The sequence below is a fragment of the Hoplias malabaricus genome, chromosome 1 (assembly GCF_029633855.1).
Source record: "Hoplias malabaricus isolate fHopMal1 chromosome 1, fHopMal1.hap1, whole genome shotgun sequence".
Classification (NCBI taxonomy): domain Eukaryota; kingdom Metazoa; phylum Chordata; class Actinopteri; order Characiformes; family Erythrinidae; genus Hoplias; species Hoplias malabaricus.
The window spans coordinates 8,336,546-8,355,866 of record NC_089800.1 but is presented as its reverse complement, the minus strand read 5'-3'; the positions used below and the strand labels follow the sequence as shown (position 1 = coordinate 8,355,866).

Genomic DNA, 19,321 nt, shown 5'->3' with positions numbered 1-19,321 from the left:
CATAGGCAGTGATCATAGGTTTGAGCTGACCCCTGTAGCTTCCATTAGTGTTCATCTTCTGGGATCTGATGGGGCGGAGCTTCATGTCACTGAATCAATCAGTGTGAGCATTCCTCTGCCTGCCAATTGTGGCCTGAAGGAGAATGACCACATTCCCGCCTGGAGGTTCGATCCTAAACTCGGTGAGTTTAACACATGTAGATGCTTAGATGCTCTCCAGGTGAAGCTGCATGCTTTGTTAATTGTTTAAATAAAAATCACATCCACTACAAGGAACACATTCATATATAAATTAATCTGATATTCCAGAGGTTAATATATTTGAAAATAGACAGTCAATATATTGAGACTGTATACTATCTCAATATATTGACTTGTTATCTAAAATAATAAGATCGTATCTCAATATATTGACTTAGTATCTAAACATAATGAGATAGCTTTTCAAAATATTGAGATAGCAACTTGCATATTAATGAAAAATAAAAATGGGTGCCTTTTTTAAAATTATTTTATGTGGTGGAAACCGGCTTCCATATTATTCCGCCCAAACCTAGTGTCTTTATATTGTGTGAACACACTTCAACATTGTCTTACAATTATCATTTGTTAAATGTATAAGCTAAAAAATTGTGAAGATAATCCTAATAACTTCCAACAACCAACAAGAAAAGCTGCTAATTTTGCTGGTTTTAATAATGTTGGTTAACAACCCCCACCCCCTCTTTGGTTCTTAGAAAACACACCCACACAAACAAATATACATGTACCACACAGCATTCAGCACACAGCAGGAAATCCTCCTCAAAACCCAGGGAATATTGTGGTTTGCTACCAGGTTAAATACTTTTCCGAGTTGGGGGCAGGTTTCCTGTGTTTGTGTGTGTGTGTGTGTGTGGCTGTGTGTTTTGTAGTCTGTATGTGACAGGGGGAAATGGAGAGAGAGTACAGAAGCACTTTAGTGGTCTCTATATTTCCTGCACCCCTTGATCTCCTAATCAGACAGATAAACTGACAGGGTTTGGATTGGAGCAGTAGGAGCAGGGGAATGTTTTTTCAGAGAGCGTTTGAATGAGAGTTTGTAGTGAAGTTCAGTCTCAGGAACTAGGAGATCACTCAGACACTGAGGACCCATTCTGTATATTATTTATTGAACTGTAAATGCAGCTGTAGACAAGGGTTAAATAAGCCTGCTATTTTATTTTGAACCTCGAGATCTGAGACTGCTTGTTGACCTCAGAAGGCTCCTCCTGATAGAAAGAAAAATAATTTTTTTTTATGCTGATAATACTCAAAAATCAAAGTACACAGACATAATAACACTGCACCTAATGGTACCCAAGTCACAAGGGCTTGCAGTTTTAATCCAGGGCTGATTAGACTAAAATCTGTAGCCTGCTACAGAAAGACTGAAGCTTTATTGCCTTGATACCTCAGACAATGCCGTATATCAATACATGATTATGATCTGAAAATGAGGTCGGTACCGTTTACTGCAGTTGAAGCAGACAAAGACCCATGGTGGTTGTTTTTATGAGAAACCCATTGCATATGTCTGTGTGGTATCATGGAGTTTATTGTGTATAGAAGCTCATTTAGTGTTTGAGCTGTCAGAGTTTGACAGCCTTCGCTCCACTCCGTCTGACCACAACCACAGTCCAGTGAAAAGCTGAATATATTGTGCCATTGCCATAGTTTCACAGCGGTTGAGTGGCGGTTTTTGGGTTACAGCCCTAAGCCTTGAGCCACACGTCTTTATTCCTGTTTTGTTTCATTCTCCCTTCCGCTGTTTCTCTTTTATTTCTTTCTGCCAATTTTCCTCTGTATTTGTAAAAAATAACAGATCTGTAAGATAAAACACTGCAAGGACAAATTACAGGAATTGTGTAATAGATTTTACAGTAGATATTGGAGGCATCTGAGCTGGCTGCCCATGTAATGAAACGAAATGAAAAAATGTCATTGTCGCTCATTCATTCCACAAGCCCCTCACCTCTCCCCTGGATTTATCGTTGGGATATTTGTTGCATAATTGTTGCGGAATATCCACATTAAAAGAGACATCTACAATTGTGGGGAAAAGCAGTTCTAAGCTCCGCATCTTTTAAGGTGGAACGGTGTGTTTTAGTTGAAAACTGACTGTTGCTTGAAAGGTAACTGTAAGTTTGAAACTCACTAGTAACTCGAGCTGATTAGTTTTGTAGCACTTTCGGTAATGCAGTTAGGTGTCTCCTGAGTTTGGAGACATTTCTCCATTAAGTGACTGAAACAGCAAGAATGTCAGTGTTACCTATCAGTGGAGCAGGAATAGAGCAACATCCTCATTTTGGTTCATGTTTTTCAACCTTTGGAGTCTCTGCTGTCTAAAAACCTCCAGACGGCGTTTGTGGGGAGAAAAAGCCTAGCATACTAGACCGAGACACTTTTTTTTTTTTTTTATATATATATAACCCATTTACAGACACTGGGTATTAGACCGGGCAATCCGACTGGAGAGCAGCACATGGAGAGGACACTTCCCCTATTTAAATATAAAAGCAATATTATTATTATTATTATTATTAGACGAGGAAGTAAATCAGCTAATTGATATTTTGCAGCTTCAGTTTCACGTCTACAGATATTTCCATTTTAACAGTAAGTAATTCTTATTTATTGTACAGGATATTAATTTGTTTCAGGATGCTTTACTTTCTGATACTGTTACTTTTCATACTCCATTTCATCAATGCTCAATTTCATCTGTACGGGCAGTCCTGCTACTGTTGGAGATTTTCAGCCTGAAAGACACAATAAATACCTGAAAATAGATAAATCCCTGAGTCCAAACACAATCAGATGAATCTGATTAACACTTCAGGAAAATGATTCAAACTTCAAGGTTGCTATGTGTTGTGGAACTTTGCTTGTGGCTGTTGTGCATGTCACTGGTTTTATTGTGTCCTGTGGGTAATAAATAGTGCATTTTATGGGATCTTTGAATCGCCCACTTAGAATTTGGACAAAATGAAAAACAAAAACCCTAAACAGTAAGGTGGGTGCAAATTTGAATGCCACACAACTGATCCTCACTGGTTGGACAAAATGAATGGTCATTTACATTGTCAGAATTTACAAATGGACCAGTAAAAATGCTGATTAACATTTATTTTTTACTTTATTTTATTTTCATTTAGTCTCTTTTCCTTTAAAGTTAGTGTTTTTGAGGTACAATGTTTTGTTCTGACAGTGATATTGTGTACATTTTTATATGTTATTATTATGTTTAGTTTGCTCATGTGCTTTTTATATTTTCCAACATTCAAAGCCCCTTTTGGTTTCAGTCTGTGATTGCCAGTAGCCCACAGATATATCAGTTGAATACAGGGATAATGTTTCAGTGAAACAGTAAAACCAGAGACTGGGGAAAATACTTCAGTGAGTGACTTCATTGTTCAGTTTCAACTTGACTGATATTTCTTGCACAACGTGAAACTAATATCCAGACAACTTTGCAAAATTAGACATGAACAGTTGCACAAGTCACATCAGCGGACTGTGTTAAAGTGACTGATATTTATCCAGAAGAGCATCATTCAGAGGTTTTATTGCAGAAGAAATGTCTGCAATAAAATGCAGCTGCTTGTTAAAGAAAGTGAATGTATTCATACCCAGCTTTACATTTACCCTTCTACATTTCATGGCCTCTTTTTTGAAAAGATAATTTGCATGTTATTTGACTTATTTTGAATACTCAATTTAGTGATGTGTGTGTTTCTGAGTATGCCAAGAAAATAGATGTTAAATACATTGAAGGTATAAGTTTGAATACTTTTTTTACTATTACTAAAGCAGGAATTGCATTAAATTATGCCCGTTTCACACCTCCAGAGATGTTCCGGAGTTTTCCCGGAGTTTTATCCTCCTCATGCCCAAGTCCAAGTCAGCACATGTGAGAACGGAGCAGGAAATGTTCCGGGGTTTCTCCTGCATGCGCAGCACAAGCTCCGCCCCCACGCCTAAAGCACGTGTTTCATTTCCTGCTGCGAGAGTAGAAAATCTCACGCAGAAAATCTCACATCCCTGGACCCGACACTCCTGTGTGAAACAAGTAATAGAGTACAATTTAAACTCATGCACAAACTACTCCAACTCCTCCCTCTGCTCAGGGGTTTATACTTATCTGGCCAACTCTTGACATTGAGCATAGTGAATGCATTGCAAGGGCATTGTAAAGTAGTTGAAGTCAGTTATCAAAGCTGAACTGTTGTACATGTCTAGCCTGTTTTGTGGTGCTGCGTCTATTTTTAAAGCTCTGCAGGAACAAGAACAGATATCAAGAAATGTAAAGACTACCTTATCAGATACGTAATCAGGCATGTTTCAGCTGGCATTAGGGACTAGCTCTCACACATGTTGTCACAGTCTGGAAACTACTAAGATAACAATGAAGTATTAGTGTTGGAGCTAGGCTTTAATTTAAGGTCATGAGTGTGAAAACCTATTAAAAAATGAAAGGATAAACCATTTCTAATCTAATGACTGTTAATGCTTATGGGATTCTAGTGTTGTTTTCGCTTTATGCAAATGACAAACCATAATTCATTTTGGGACAATTTGGGTTAAGCATGGAGTTGTGGTTTTGACTGAGCATTGAAACCAGTTAATTAACATAGTAATGTATGTTTTACCTTGTACCCTTGTTGCAGGTGAACAGTGGCACTTTCAGTAAAGAGTCCTGGCATTGAGCTACATCCACAGGTTTTTTACGGACAGAAATGTATAGTTTAATATACACTAAAGCACAACAGCCAAACATGTGGCTTTGTTGGTCAGTGTTGGCTTACCAAATCTCAGCGCCATGGAAGATATTTAATTATAAAGATATTTTTATTGTAGATTAAATAGATTTGTGGCCCTCAGCCCACTACAAATAGTTTGTTTTGGCCTCGAGACAAAATGCTGAGCACCTCTAGGTCATTAGAAATCAAAAGGTGATTGGTCGATGCTGCTGTCAGTTGATTATGCTGTTTGTTAATGAAATTCTAGGCCTTCAGTTCAAACCCTGAAGACCAAACCAGTAGGAGAGCTGTATCGAGGGGAAAGAGGGGGAAACTGGAGGTTGGAGGGACCTGGAGGGACCTGGAGGTTGTGGGTTCGATTCCCGCTCCGGGTGACTGTCTGTGAGGAGTTGGTGTGTTTTCCCCGTGTTCGCGTGGGTTTCCTCCGGGTGCTCCGGTTTCCTCCCACAGTCCAAAAAACATACGTTGGTAGATGGATTGGCGACACAAAAGTGTCCATAGGTGTGAGTGTGTGTGTGTGTCTGTGTTGCCCTGTGAAGGACTGGCGCCCCCTCCAGGGTCTATTCCCGCCTTGCGCCCAATGATTCCAGGTAGGCTGTGGACCCACCGCGCTTACAGATAATGAATGAATGAATGTTTTGGTTGGGAACAAGAAATCATCAGGCTTTCTCAGAATGGCCTCAAACCCCTTAATGTTTCCCTTCTGTTAAAAACACGCTGATAGGATTTTAGCTAAATAAATATAGCATGTAATCTGAAGTGTGTTGCACGCATTATGGAAGAGATAAGGTGAATTACAATGAATAAGTTAAAGTCAGCGCTGAAAAGTGTTGTTAGATCAGGAAGGGCGGGTGGTAGCAAAGAGAGTGGACACACAAAGTGGACAGCAGGCCTCTCTCATAAACTCCAGATTGATTTGTTATCAGGGCTGTCTCATGGCAACCAGAAATAAACAGAGTAGAGGAATAGCGAAGGAGGGGGAAACAGCAGCACTAACTCGATTTCGCCTCAAAGGGCTTGATGATGTGGATCAGTTTGTCATCTGTCATAGCCTGTGTTTTCCCCAGTGGCCAATAAAGGGGAAGGTTCAGGCCAAAATCAGATGTTTTCCCTTTAACCCAAATGTAGTCAATCAGCAAGAGACATGTTTGGTGTCAGAAGTTTGTTCTATCAGACTATAGGTCTCCCACAAATGATGCGTCCCTTAAATCATCACACACAAATTTTAGTAATGTCAAATAGAAATTTATGACCATATGACCGTGGTGCAGCAGGCGATGTCTCTGTCAGACAGCTCCAGGGACCTGGAGGTTGTGGGTTCGAGCCCCGCTCCGGGTGACTGTCGGTGAGGAGTGTGGTGTGTTCTCCCTGTGTCTGCGTGGGTTTCCTCCGGGTGACTGTGAGGAGTGTGGTGTGTTCTCCATGTGTCTGCGTGGGTTTCCTCCGGGTGACTGTCTGTGAGGAGTGTGGTGTGTTCTCCCTGTGTCTGTGTGGGTTTCCTCCGGGTGACTGTCTGTGAGGAGTTTGGTGTGTTCTCCATGTGTCTGCGTGGGTTTCCTCCGGGTGACTGTCTGTGAGGAGTGTGGTGTGTTCTCCCTGTGTCTGCGTGGGTTTCCTCCGGGTGACTGTCTGTGAGGAGTGTGGTGTGTTCTCCCTGTGTCTGTGTGGATTTCCTCCGGGTGACTGTCTGTGAGGAGTGTGGTGTGTTCTCCCTGTGTCTGTGTGGATTTCCTCCAGGTGACTGTCTGTGAGGAGTGTGGTGTGTTCTCCATGTGTCTGCGTGGGTTTCCTCCGGGTGACTGTCTGTGAGGAGTGTGGTGTGTTCTCCATGTGTCTGCATGGGTTTCCTCCGGGTGACTGTCTGTGAGGAGTGTGGTGTGTTCTCCCTGTGTCTGCGTGGGTTTCCTCCGGGTGACTGTCTGTGAGGAGTGTTGTGTGTTCTCCATGTGTCTGCGTGGGTTTCCTCCAGGTGACTGTCTGTGAGGAGTGTGATGTGTTCTCCCTGTGTCTGCGTGGGTTTCCTCCGGGTGACTGTCTGTGAGGAGTTTGGTGTGTTCTCCCTGTGTCCACGTGGGTTTCCTCTCCTGGTCCAAAAACACACGTTGGTAGGTGGATTGGCGACTCAAAAGTGTCCCTAGGTGTGAGTCTGAGAGTCGTCCTGCGAAAGACAATGGGGCACAATATCTACCATGCAAACATAGGCATTAAATTTACCGTTTCAACTTAAGATTGAACCAGTGCATAGGGCTGGATGATATGTCCAAAATATATATCACAATATATTTCTTGGCGGCACGGTGGCGCAGCAGTTAGTGTCGCAGTCACACAGCTCCAGGGACCTGGAGGTTGTGGGTTCGATTCCCGCTCTGGGTGACTGTCTGTGAGGAGTGTGGTGTGTTCTCCCCGTGTCTGTGTGGGTTTCCTCCCACAGTCCAAAAACACACGTTGGTAGGTGGATTGGCAACTCAAGTGTCTGTAGGTGTGAGTGAATGTGTGTTGCCTTGTGAAGGCGCCCCCTCCAGGGTGTATTCCCGCTTGCGTCCCAATGATTCCAGGTGGGCTCTGGACCCACCTGAACTGGATAAGCGGTTTCAGATGATGAATGAATGAATATATTTCTTAATTTCAGCCTAATATGATAACATTTCAATATCGATATGAACAATATAAAAACCACAGAAAAACTGGCAAGAACAAAGAAAACATCACCTCAAAACCTGAACCTCTGGATTTGTTATTATTAATATTTTGTAATGAACATCAATCATGTTGTGAATAACGTATCTTGAAATATTGAAAATGTGTTTAAAAATATAGCGATAGATATTGATATTTTAATAATTGTCCAGCCCTACCTGTACATATCCTATATGCTTTAACATGTAGATACAGAAACAAACAAACAATAAAAAGTACAGTCTATAGCTTTGATGGAGCTCCCTTTGTCTGAATAGTGGTCAGTATTCACTGTGATGAACTCTCTTGGTGGGTGTTTTCTTCTTGGCCTCCTGCCCAGATGTTTTTAGTGGGAAACAAATGCCATGAGTATTGAATTACAGCCTGTTTTTCTTTTTTAATCCAGACATTGACATGTGCTTGATGACGTAAGTAAACATGAGGAAGCTTGCTAAACACCGTAGTCAGGGAAGGGTGCAACTTACCCACTCACCACAATCGCGCATAATCACTGCGATCATATTGTGCACGACAGTGGCCTTTTGTCCTGCTGGGTTTGGGTTTGTTGACATCCCTTCATTCCGATCTCCAAAGCCGAATCTCCGCAGGGTATTTCATGCTGGACTGAATGTGTTGTTTTGAAGGCCAGTGTATTTGTTCACATAAGTCTGCTCTTGGCAGTAAGAATGTAAAGCTCTTGTGCTATTGTGACCCAGTTAAACCACTGATATCTTCACAAAATACAACCAGGGGACACACCACTCTGGGCTGTGGAACATTAGATAAGGTAATGTAGTAAGAACAGATTTGAAAACTAATGTCATCATTTAAGGACATTTTCCAGTCTTTCTAATAAATAAATAAAATAACATATAAACATTGCACAAAAAGTAAGGAAATTTGTGTTTGGTAGAATATTTCTTTGTTGTAACAATGCTTCTTGGCCATAAATCTTATACTGTGGGAAGCCTGTAAATTTCCCTTTTAAATGGAGCCATATTTGTAAGGAACATTAATTTGTGAGATGAGCAGTAGAGCTGAGTATGTTGGTTGTGCGCCATGAAAAAATTGCCAAATCCTCTCTGCCAAAGCCAAACAGCTTATTCTTCCGTTGACTCGTTTGGTGTGTGGTGGACTGGATGATGGAAGTTTGAAGAAACAAGACATATTGGCAATTTTACAATTTATTCATGTAACAAACAGGAGTCTCAGTATTGTGTGGAAGAACCATACACAGCCACAACAGCCTGGCACCTCCTCCTCCTCATGCTGGTCACCGGCCTCATCACACACTGCTGTGGGATGGCATCCCATTCTTCAACCAGCATTTGTCACAAGTCAGCCAACGTGGTTGTGTTGGTCACTCTGGTACAAACTGATCCCACAAGTGTTCAATGGGGTTGAGATCATGATGCTGGCAGGCCATTCCATCCTCTCCATTCACAAATTCTGGAGGTAGTCTCTGATAAACCCTGCTCTGTGGGGGCGAGCGTTGTCATCTTAGAGGATAGAGTTCGGTCCCAGACTGTGGAGATATGGGATTGCCACTGGTTACAGAATTTCATCTCGATATCTCTCTGCATTGAGACCGCCTCCAATGATCACAACCCGTTATTCCAGTGAGGGAGATGCCGCCCCACACCATCACACAAAATAAGCTGTTTGACATTGACAGAGAGGATTTGGCAAATTGTTCATGGGTGCAACCCACATACTCAGCTCTACTGCTCATCCCACAAATGTTCCTTACAAATGTGGCACCATTTAAAAGGGAAATTAACAGGCTTTCCAACAGTATAAGATTTATTGCCAAGAAGCATTGTTACAACAAAGAAACAATCTACCAAACGCAAATTTCCTTACTTTCTGTGCTCTGTTTATATTTTTTCTTTTCCCCAGTGATGAAGCCACATTGACCCCAGCACATTCTGATGCAGATACCAATCTCTCCATCCAATTGGGACGTCTGTATGAGTTGATGAGCCACAGCAGTCATAATCATTTTTAAGTCTGATAAATTAAAATGACTTCTTTTCTGATTTAACATTAGAGAAGTGGGCTTAGGGCTGGAACGCTCTTTCTCCCCCCTCAGCATCCACAACTGATGTGCCCTTGAGAAAGACACCTAACACTCAGATACTACAGATTAGCTGGCAGCTGCTTCGTGTGTGAGTGTGTGTGCCCTTAAATGCAGAAACTCCCCAAAGGAATTCATGAAGAATCACATCTACTATGCTATTGATGAGGAATTAAGAGTGTTTACACTGCAGTGTTTACATCAAACTCTTGTATTTCAAATAATAGGCACAAGGAAGGTTTAAATTTCAATATGTGGGATTGTTAAATTCTATTTCCATCTTAACAGCTGATGTGACCTCATGATGCGAGTGTGGGAAGAGGCCTGTAAAGTGGAATTGATGGCAGCTGTGCGCTATGGCAAATGCATTAGGATGTCTATGTTTTGCTGTTTTAGACGGTAACACTAGGAGAAGGAATTTACGTCATATAAATCGTGTGGGTGGATCTGGGTGTGTTTTGTGTGCGTGTGTCTGTGTCCTCAGTTCTAGGCTGTTTTCCATGAGTATTCACAGTTCAGCAGAATGATGTATATGTTGTAAGTATTTACAGTTTATTGTGCAGTGTCACTGTGAGTGTGCGCGCATGTGGAGCTGGTGGAGATTGCTGAGCAGGTTCAGGTCACTTAGCGATCAATAGGAGCTCTGGTTCTGCTAGGAAAACACACAGGCTAAATATGCCATCTATTAAGGGGACATGAGGATGCCTTCTCAAACACTCAATACATGCTTCTGTTCTTTCTTTTCTGTGAATCACTCCTTTAGCCCTTGAATTTTAAAAAAGTCACTTTGTGCAGAGTGCACACCACAGAGCACCGTACATCTCCCACAGCTGACCAATCAAATCTGAGGCCGCCCTCTTTCTGTTCAGTCATCCAACATGGAGAAAGAGCTATTTGGAGGTGCTTCTGATAGCCCAGAGATGCTAATTTTGAGTTTTTTAGAACTCAAAATTAATTTTAGAACTGTTTGTCATTAATGGGTGATCATTTATTAACCAGCAAGTCCAAGTATGAAAGTCTGCCATCCTTCCTGCCATAAAACAGACATTTCCAGGTCTGAATTCTCATGTTCCAAGCCTGTGTTGATACACCAGGTCTCCCTGGGCTACTGAGAATTATACTGTCTGAAGCTGAGGCTCAGAATGAATGTAAATGAATTGCTAACAGCTGGAGTTATTCAAAAAACAGTGAGTCTCATTGAGGGAAACTAGCTTCCATTGTTTGTTGTGCAGTCTGTCTCTCTCTCTCTCGCTCCCTCGCTCACTTCGCAACTTTTCTTATCGCACAAACTCTCTACTAAACTTACTGTTTTTGCTTTTTTTTGTTTTTATTTTGTTTGTTTTTTTGTCTTCTTCTCTTTGATGTGTAATTATATGCCAGTGCAAAACACTGGCCATTGTTTTCACAAATCCCTTGCATTGACTGCCATCTAGTGGTCACAGTGACCTGTGGCTCTGTTGCGTTATTGTAAACAAAGCAAAATGTGTTAATATAGAATGACTGTGAATGTGTTTAGCACATAATCGTGCTTTTCTGGGAATGTTGTGGCTAAGGTCATTTCCTAAAGAACAGAACAAAGAGAGTGTATTTAGTCTTGTTTAAATTGATCTGTGCAGAACAATTTTTTAAAAAGTATTAAAAATATTCATAGCTTTTGATGTGTGTTTGTGTTTAGGGGCTTGGTTGAAGAGCAGTCTGGGATACGTACAGAGAGAAGAAGGAGAACTCACCCTCAGCTTCTACGCGCTTCAACTGGGATACTGGGTGGCAGCCATGTCTCCTGTAAACACAGGTAACACGCTTTTTTTGTGAAGGTCTGAAATGTTCTCAGTTTCGGTTACAAAGAGAGAAATAGATATATTTTAAAACACAACAGTTGTGATGGTTACAGTCATAACAAGACCTTCACTGTTTTAAGGGATGAAAAACTGGCTTATTTCCAATAGATAGGCTGTATTTCTAACAACTTTGGGCTATTACTATTAGTCTGTCCTGTTTTCTCTGCTGAGTATCTGTGAGAAAGCAGTTCTAACACAACAGCACTGTGCTCTGTTTATTACAGGAATGGCCAAAGGCAGATTGCCACATTAGCACGTTTTAGCAGGGCCAGATATTGACAGATGTATATGTTGATGTGTTTATTTTGCTATTTATATCCATCTGCTGAGAGGATAAATGCAGGTTTTAAATGGATGTGTGGTATCAGTGCACATCTCGTGGTAAGGAGAGGGATAATGGGGGGGATCTCTGCTTTCAAACTGCTGGATGTTAATGGACGGAGAGTAGAAATGTTTGTTCCTACATCATGTGAGTTTACAACCCAGCCTTAGAAAGCTCATTGTTCATTTGCTAGTGCTTGGAATAATATTTTTGGTGTGTGTGTTTATTACAGGTCCTGTGGTTGCAAAAGACATCAGCACGTACCACACTGTGTTCCTGTTGGCCATTCTAGGAGGCATGGCTGTAATCCTGCTATTTCTCCTCTGCCTTCTGCTCTATTACTGCAGGTTAGTGTGTTTGTGTGTTCTCACTTTCGTACTGTGGTGTACCACCTTGGATTCTAATCACTCATCATAGCATCCATTAAAGGAACACTAGGTTAGATTTGTTATTTTTGCCCCTGGGCTCCCCCTACTGTTGCACAGAGTACGTTCACTTTTACAGGGGGAGGGGGGTGGCTCCTTTCTGCGGTGCTAAGCCCAGAGTAGCTGCCAGACAGAGGCTCTGCTCTCCCTTTTAAAGGTCAGTGAAGCATCACAATTATTTTTGAAGCTTTAATATTAAGGTAATACATCTACCTGGTGTTCCTTTAACAGATAAGTTGAGCCAAGTGTGTTTAAGTAGAAAAATGACCAAGATGGGCCAGATGTTTTAAATAAATAAATATAATCATCCTTTTTGTTTACAATAGCATTGTTTCCCAGCCCAGTCTTCAAGGAGCCCCTGGTGATCTGTTACTTTGCTTTATCCCAGCTTTCACCAAACCTGAACCTAGCAATCAAGAGCTCAATACCAAGCTGATGTTGGGGTCAGCACATAGCCATCACTGCGCTCCAGTGCATTTGCAGTTGTTGTGGTGAAATATTGACAGGTGCTAACTTACATTTCACCTACATTTCCTGATTTTGTGTTACCAGAAGAAAGTGTGTGCGCTCTCGACGAGCCCAACAGAAGTTCACCTTGTCCTCAGCTCAGGACAGCACCAAACGGGACCAGGCCACATCCATGTCGCACCTCAACCTCATCAGCGAGACCCACCTGGATCATGTAGGGGCAGAGCCAGACCTTCACACTCCCATGCTGAAGCCCCGCCCCTATGAGGCCTCCACTAATGAAATAGTGGCATCTCGGGATGAGCTGCAGAGCCGTGGCTCTAATGGCAACGCCTACCGCCGCTCAGCTGAGACTTTTGCTCTTAAATCAGCCTCTGAATGCTATGACTCCCCGGTAACTCGCGGCGAATATCGACGCAGCTACACCTCCATCGTCTCTTCATCTGTTCATCCTCTCCACACCTCTGTTTCCTCCTCGTCTCCCCCTCCACTGCAACACACGGCATCTGCTGGTCGCTTGTCCTCAGACAGCAAAGTCAGCATGCGTGATCCCCGCCTCTCTCCGGTCACAGCCATGCCCGTTGCCATGGGAACGCATGTAGCCACACCCACAAGCCCCACCCATTCCCCAGAAAGAGAATTGGGCATGATGGAGCGCCGGCCAGCTGACTATTTGCTTTCACGCTCAGTGGATAATCTGGAGCGTCCAGCTGCTTTTCCACGTCCTGGAGCTCTTCTCTGTTGCACCTCCGAGCTCCAGGTTAGCCAGGGTGGTGCAACCTATCAAAAGTCCCGCCCCACTCTTCTAATCCCCGCCCATTATATGCGTCTCCCTGGGACACACCCCTTGTCAGGCCAGGCACTTTTGCTCCAGTCTGATGAACAGAGCGAGCTGGAGAGCATCCGTGCTGAGCTTAATGCATCCCATCAGTCCCAAGAGGACACAGGGCAAGTAGACACTGAAGGAGGGACTGAGGAGCAGAGAGAGGGGACAAAAGGGGATGGGGGAGGGCCTGGGACAGCAGAGGAGTGGACATTACAGACTGCTGCGCTGCCTGAAGCTCTGTCCATCCCCAACTCGCTCAGTCAGGCCGGGTTAGGGGTGTACCAGATGAACGGAGAGGACCAGCTACTGGCCGAAAAGACTCTAATGGAACTGAGGGGTGGAAAGCCCCTCCCACACCCGCGAGCCTGGTTCGTATCGTTGGATGGCCGTTCAAACGCCCACATCCGTCACTCCTACATCGATCTCCAGAAGGCAGGCCACAACACTAGCTGTGCAGGGAGCAACGACGCTAGCCTGGACTCAGGTGTGGACATGAGTGACCTCACGCCTGGCCGCAAGGTCCGAGGTCAAGAACGAGCCCAGCCCCCAACCCCCGCAGTGGCATTCACGCAGCTGGTGTTTGTGGAGAACTCTGAAACAAGTGGTGATGCTAATAACGATGCCAAAGCAAGTCCCTCTCCAGTCTGCAGCCCTGAGGACACCTCGCTCAAGCCTCTGCTGACTGACACGGATGGACAGGGGGCTGAGGATGAGACCTTAACGTCCCCGTCACCCGTTTTGCCGCCTTCTCCTCCGCTTCCCTCACCTCCTCCCCTCCCTGAGCCCCTGACGATGGATGAGGAGAAAGACCAGGGGAGAGGAGACAAAGAGCTGATCCTCAGGACTGAGCACAAGGACGAACTGGCCGTACCTGAGGACAGCGGTGAAGACGAGAACAAGAAGAGTCCATGGCAGAAGCGCGAGGAGAGGCCGCTGCTTGCCTTTAACCTCAAATGACTCCCCCCTCCAGACTATCGAACTCTTCACCTTAGGTCCTGTTCTAATGATGGGACTTGCCTTTTAAAGCGATAACTTGGGGGAAAAATCATAATAACAATTTTCACTTTATCTCACATGTTGTAACCTGGCAAAGCTGGGTCATGTCTTAGGTTTTTCTTTAGTTTTGCACTGGAGCTACAAAATGATGTTGACCGTACTGCTTCAAAAAGCCCAACACATTCAGGTCCCCGCAGAAAAAGCAGCAGCGCTTTTGGTCTCGAATGCGAATGCTGAGTTGTATTCACACAAAGTTGCGACAAAGTTGTTTTTTGCTCCTTGGCTCCGCCTACAGTGGCAGAGTGCAATTTATTGTTACAGCACTGTTCTGAAATCAAGATGGCTGGAGGGGGAGGGGGAGTTGGTGTCCTACCCTCCTCCAAAAGTTACATAGTCCAGTCTCTGCTGTGCTAAGCCTGGACTAGCAATAACAGAGGTATTATTCTCCCTGTTACAGTTCAGTGAATTATGAGAGTGGCTTTGAAGCTCTAATTTAAGGTAAAAATACTACCTAGTGTTCCTTTAAAATGAATGCTCATAACATTTAGCAGATTACACTCTTGTGTGACTGCAGCTTTAGACCTGGGGACCTCATATTTTCCATGTATTTATATTTTTCCTACTATAACACAACTGATCCAGAATGAGAGCTTCGCTAATAGATGAATGAGTTGAAACACAATTATAACACTGAATCCTGCTCCTTTATTATAGACTCGGTAAGCACTAAGCAGTACCATTCATTCATTCATTCATTATCTGTAACCGCTTATCCAGTTCAGGGTCGCGGTGAGTCCAGAGCCTACCTGGAATCATTGGGCGCAAGGCGGGAATACACCCTGGAGGGGGCGCCAGTCCTTCACAGGGCAACACAGCACAAGTGCAAAACTTCAGAATTAAACCTCAGTTCACTCACACACACACCTACGGACACTTTTTGAGTCGCCAATCCACCTACCAACGTGTGTTTTTGGACTGTGGGAGGAAACCGGAGCACCCAGAGGAAACCCACGCAGACACGGGGAGAACACACCAAACTCCTCACAGACAGTCACCCGGAGGAAACCCACACAGACACAGGGAGAACACACCACACTCCTCACAGACAGTCACAGGAGGAAACCCACACAGACACAGGGAGAACACACCACACTCCTCACAGACAGTCACCCGGAGCGGGAATCGAACCTGCTGCGCCACCGTGCCGCCCTTAAGCAGTACCATTTAGTTTATATTCGGCTTGTAGCACAAGTGCAAAACTTCAGAATTAAACCCCAGTCTTGGCCAATCAGCTGTTTATGAGATAAGGTGTATATTGGGTAAAGTATTTTTTTTCACCAAGCCATAAATATATATATATATATAATTTTGTTAAAGCAAACAGCAGGAGCATCACTTGAACTGATACAGAAATGGCTCCAAGCAGCGCTTCCATGTTCATGATTGCTTATGTATGAACAAGCAAAAAAAAAGGCACTCATTTTCAACTCCTTTATGCACAAATCTATTATTTTCAGAGCGGAAAATAACAGCCGTTTTATGAAGGTGAGATGTCTAGCTTTATGAACTGCTGCTGATGTTCAGGTGAGCAATATCATCATTGTAGCAAGTGGGCACTAACCTTGATGATAACTGTGAATGTGGTCGTTCACGTTCATTGGACCCCAGCACTTAGCCAAGTAACGTTAATCCTTCGATGGTCTTCCATGTGTGAATCTGTCGTTCAGAATCTGCTGTGGTTAGAGAGCTGTAAATAATTATCCTACCGTTCCATTTTCGTATTTTGTGCATTTGGAATCTCGGTTTGATAGCATCAGTCCACTGAGGGGAAAATCAACAGACTGCCCACGTTATTTAAAGACTGCAGCCAAACAAGCATCAAAATACATGACACTAGCTTCATTTGCCGAGTGCAATTTTGGTCTTTACATTTTGCATATTTGCTTAGTGTTTTTTTTTTTTCTCAGAACAAAACATGTCACTATTTGCAGCTTCTTTATAAGCTCCTCTATAGTTAAACACATGCTGAACTCGCTGATACGCTTTACACTTTTAGACCCATAATGCCCACGAATAATGAGCTATAACTATTAATTACGTTCTCACTGAAGATTCCAAAGCGTAATATGCCTTTTTTTGTTGTTGTTATTCACTGCTTTATGCTTTAAAATGCAGTATGTTGGTGGACAACTTATCCAGCATAATTTGACAGTTCTTTCTTTTTGCTTGGTTTTGCCTTTGTGTGGGAACACGCCACGTACACACGCATCTAATCCCGCATCTTTCTTCCCAAAATTGCTGTGAAAGTGCCTCAAGCTAAAGCATCTCTTCTCGTTCCTGGTCAGTGCACATCACATTTGGGCTGGGACAATAAGCAATGTTGACAAGTTATTGAATAATACTTACATTTTCTTTAAAAAATCACAGGTATTTTTACATCATCAAGTTCAGTGTCATTTGGGAAGGTTTCCGCTTACGACAGAGAGAGTCCAATAAGCCTTAGGACCTTATTACTTCATGTCAGAGTTTCACATTAGAGAAAGTAAGCTCCTTTTGATGTGCAAAGTCATATTTATGAGATACTAATCATAATTATGAGATGATTAAAATTGTACTTTTTTTTTACGCAGACATGGGTTACTACACTGTTGAAAACATTTCAGTGCATTAAAAATGGCATCCTCTTTTGTATTATAATCAAGAACTTGGTGTGAAAAGACCTCAGGAAAACTACACATTTACATTATGAAAGAATAATCCAGATTCTGACGACTGTTCACAGCGCTTTTCCCACAGAACCACTCACTACTCTGTGTCAGTCAAGTTTCCGATCACGGATTATAAGGCTATATGCCTACAATTACAAAATACAAAGGAAAGACACGTTTCATTCTACCCGTCAGTTTCGTGATTATCCAAACTATCGAGGTAATCCCAGCCCTGCATCACATCCCAAGTGTCGACTGTCATTTCTGAAATGTAGTGAGTTTAAACCCTGCACACTGCTGTTGTGGGTTTGCAGTTATGAGCTGAAGGAGTGGTGTCTTTCTGCTGAAACCTGTGTATTCCTCTGCTTGTGTGTGTGTGTGTGTGTGTGTGTGTATACTTCTCTCTGGTTGCGTGTGCAGGTGTGTATTTCAGAGTGTTTCTCTAAGCGATCGGGAGTGGATATGGCTGTGATTGTGTATGTCTTTTGTAGACACGCTACACCTGTTGTAGCTGAATAACCAAATGCAGTGTGTATGAAACTGTATGATTTATGAAAGCTGTGTTTGGAAGCATTTATAACTGTGAGAGATCCACTTTTGAAGTCAATATGTTCATCACTCTCCACTATTTTGAATGTCTGGATCTGTTGCTTGTATTAAAATTAAGGCCTATTATCCCTTAAAGAAATAAAAAAAATGTATTACAAAAAAAACAAAAAAAACAAAACAAATGGAACTCGTCTTCAGAACTCCGCATTATCTTCATTATCTATATCATATATATTCACAGACCAAGATAAACCTCGTGAATCTCTAATATAATTGTAAACATTCATTCATTCATTCATTATCTGTAAGCGCTTATCCAGTTCAGGGTCGCGGTGGGTCCAGAGCCTACCTGGAATCATTGGGCGCAAGGCAGGAATACACCCTGGAGGGGGCGCCAGTCCTTCACAGGGCAACACACACTCACACATTCACTCACACACTCACATCTGCGGACACTTTTGAGTCACCAATCCACCTACCAACATATGTTTTTTGGACTGTGGGAGGAAACCGGAGCACCCGGAGGAAACCCACGCAGACACAGGGAGAACACACCAAACTCCTCACAGACAGTCACCCGGAGCGGGAATCGAACCCACACAGTTTTAAAATATAAGTAAAGCTTTAAACACATTAAAATAAACAAGTATTTCCTTTTTGGAGTAACACACACACACAAAATAACATTAATCAACATATTGTTAACAATTTCCACCACAGAGGAAACTCACACAGATACTGAGAGAACACACCAAACTCCTCACAGACTAGTGACCCAAAGCAGTCCTAGAACCCAGGAGCATCACTGAGCTGTGCAGCTGTGAAACACTCACGTTTCACGTTTCAGTAAAATGATTTAACAGAACTGATGCTGCAAAAAATACCACAGAAAACTTTTATTAAGCTTTTGGGCTTTTTTTATTAAGTTGACCCACTCAATGTAAAGAAACAGTGTAAATGAACTTGAATCACTGGGTGATTAATCTTCCCCATGCTCGCTCTTTAGGCTAATAACCATACTAGATGGATACCATCCTCACGTGTGCTGCTTGTTTCCACAGTAGCCCTGATTAATGACCTTGTCATTTGGAGGATCCAGTAATATCCAGTGAAAGAACATATCAGTGTTGGACAGAGTGTGATCTCATATTAATTTCTTCAGATTTGGAATTTCTAACATGGACATGACTAGTCAACTAAGTTAAACAGGTTAATAAACATGCCCAAGAAGCAGTTGAGGGTTTAGGTGCCTTGCTCAAGGTCACTCCCTCCTCCCTCACAGCAATGGATGTTGAGGGAGGAGGAGGGTGCTGTTCCTTCATGACTCGTATTTTCCAGCCGTTTGTGGGGATCAAACTGGCAACCTCCCAGTCACAAGCCAACTTCTCTAACCATTGGAGTAAACCCCCCTTCTGTCTCCCTGCTCTACATATAAATTTAATCTGAAGTCCTCATAGAGGACTTATACAGTCTGTTCAAACTAATTAATATAGTTAATTTAAATTTTATGACATCACAAATGTATTTAATTCCACCCCACTGTATTGAAAGAAGGGGAGGGGCTCAAAGTTACATAGTGCCTTTTCTGCAGTGCTGAGCCAGAGCAGTAAAGACAGGGGCTCTATTACATGTCAATAAAGCACCGCAATGATTTT

General features: G+C 42.8%; 1 protein-coding gene across 1 annotated transcript in view; it reads left to right on the top strand.

The window, feature by feature from the left end:
• The window catches only part of fam171a1 (family with sequence similarity 171 member A1), a 47,278-nt gene extending 31,997 nt beyond the window's left edge, over positions 1–15,281 (top strand). The window contains exons 5-8 of the mRNA XM_066645750.1: positions 6–182; positions 11,210–11,326; positions 11,927–12,041; positions 12,672–15,281. Coding sequence (XP_066501847.1) covers positions 6–182; positions 11,210–11,326; positions 11,927–12,041; positions 12,672–14,370 — 2,108 coding nt within the window. The 3' untranslated portion in view covers positions 14,371–15,281. The remainder of the gene's footprint in view (positions 1–5; positions 183–11,209; positions 11,327–11,926; positions 12,042–12,671) is intronic.
• Positions 15,282–19,321: the final 4,040 nt, after the last annotated feature.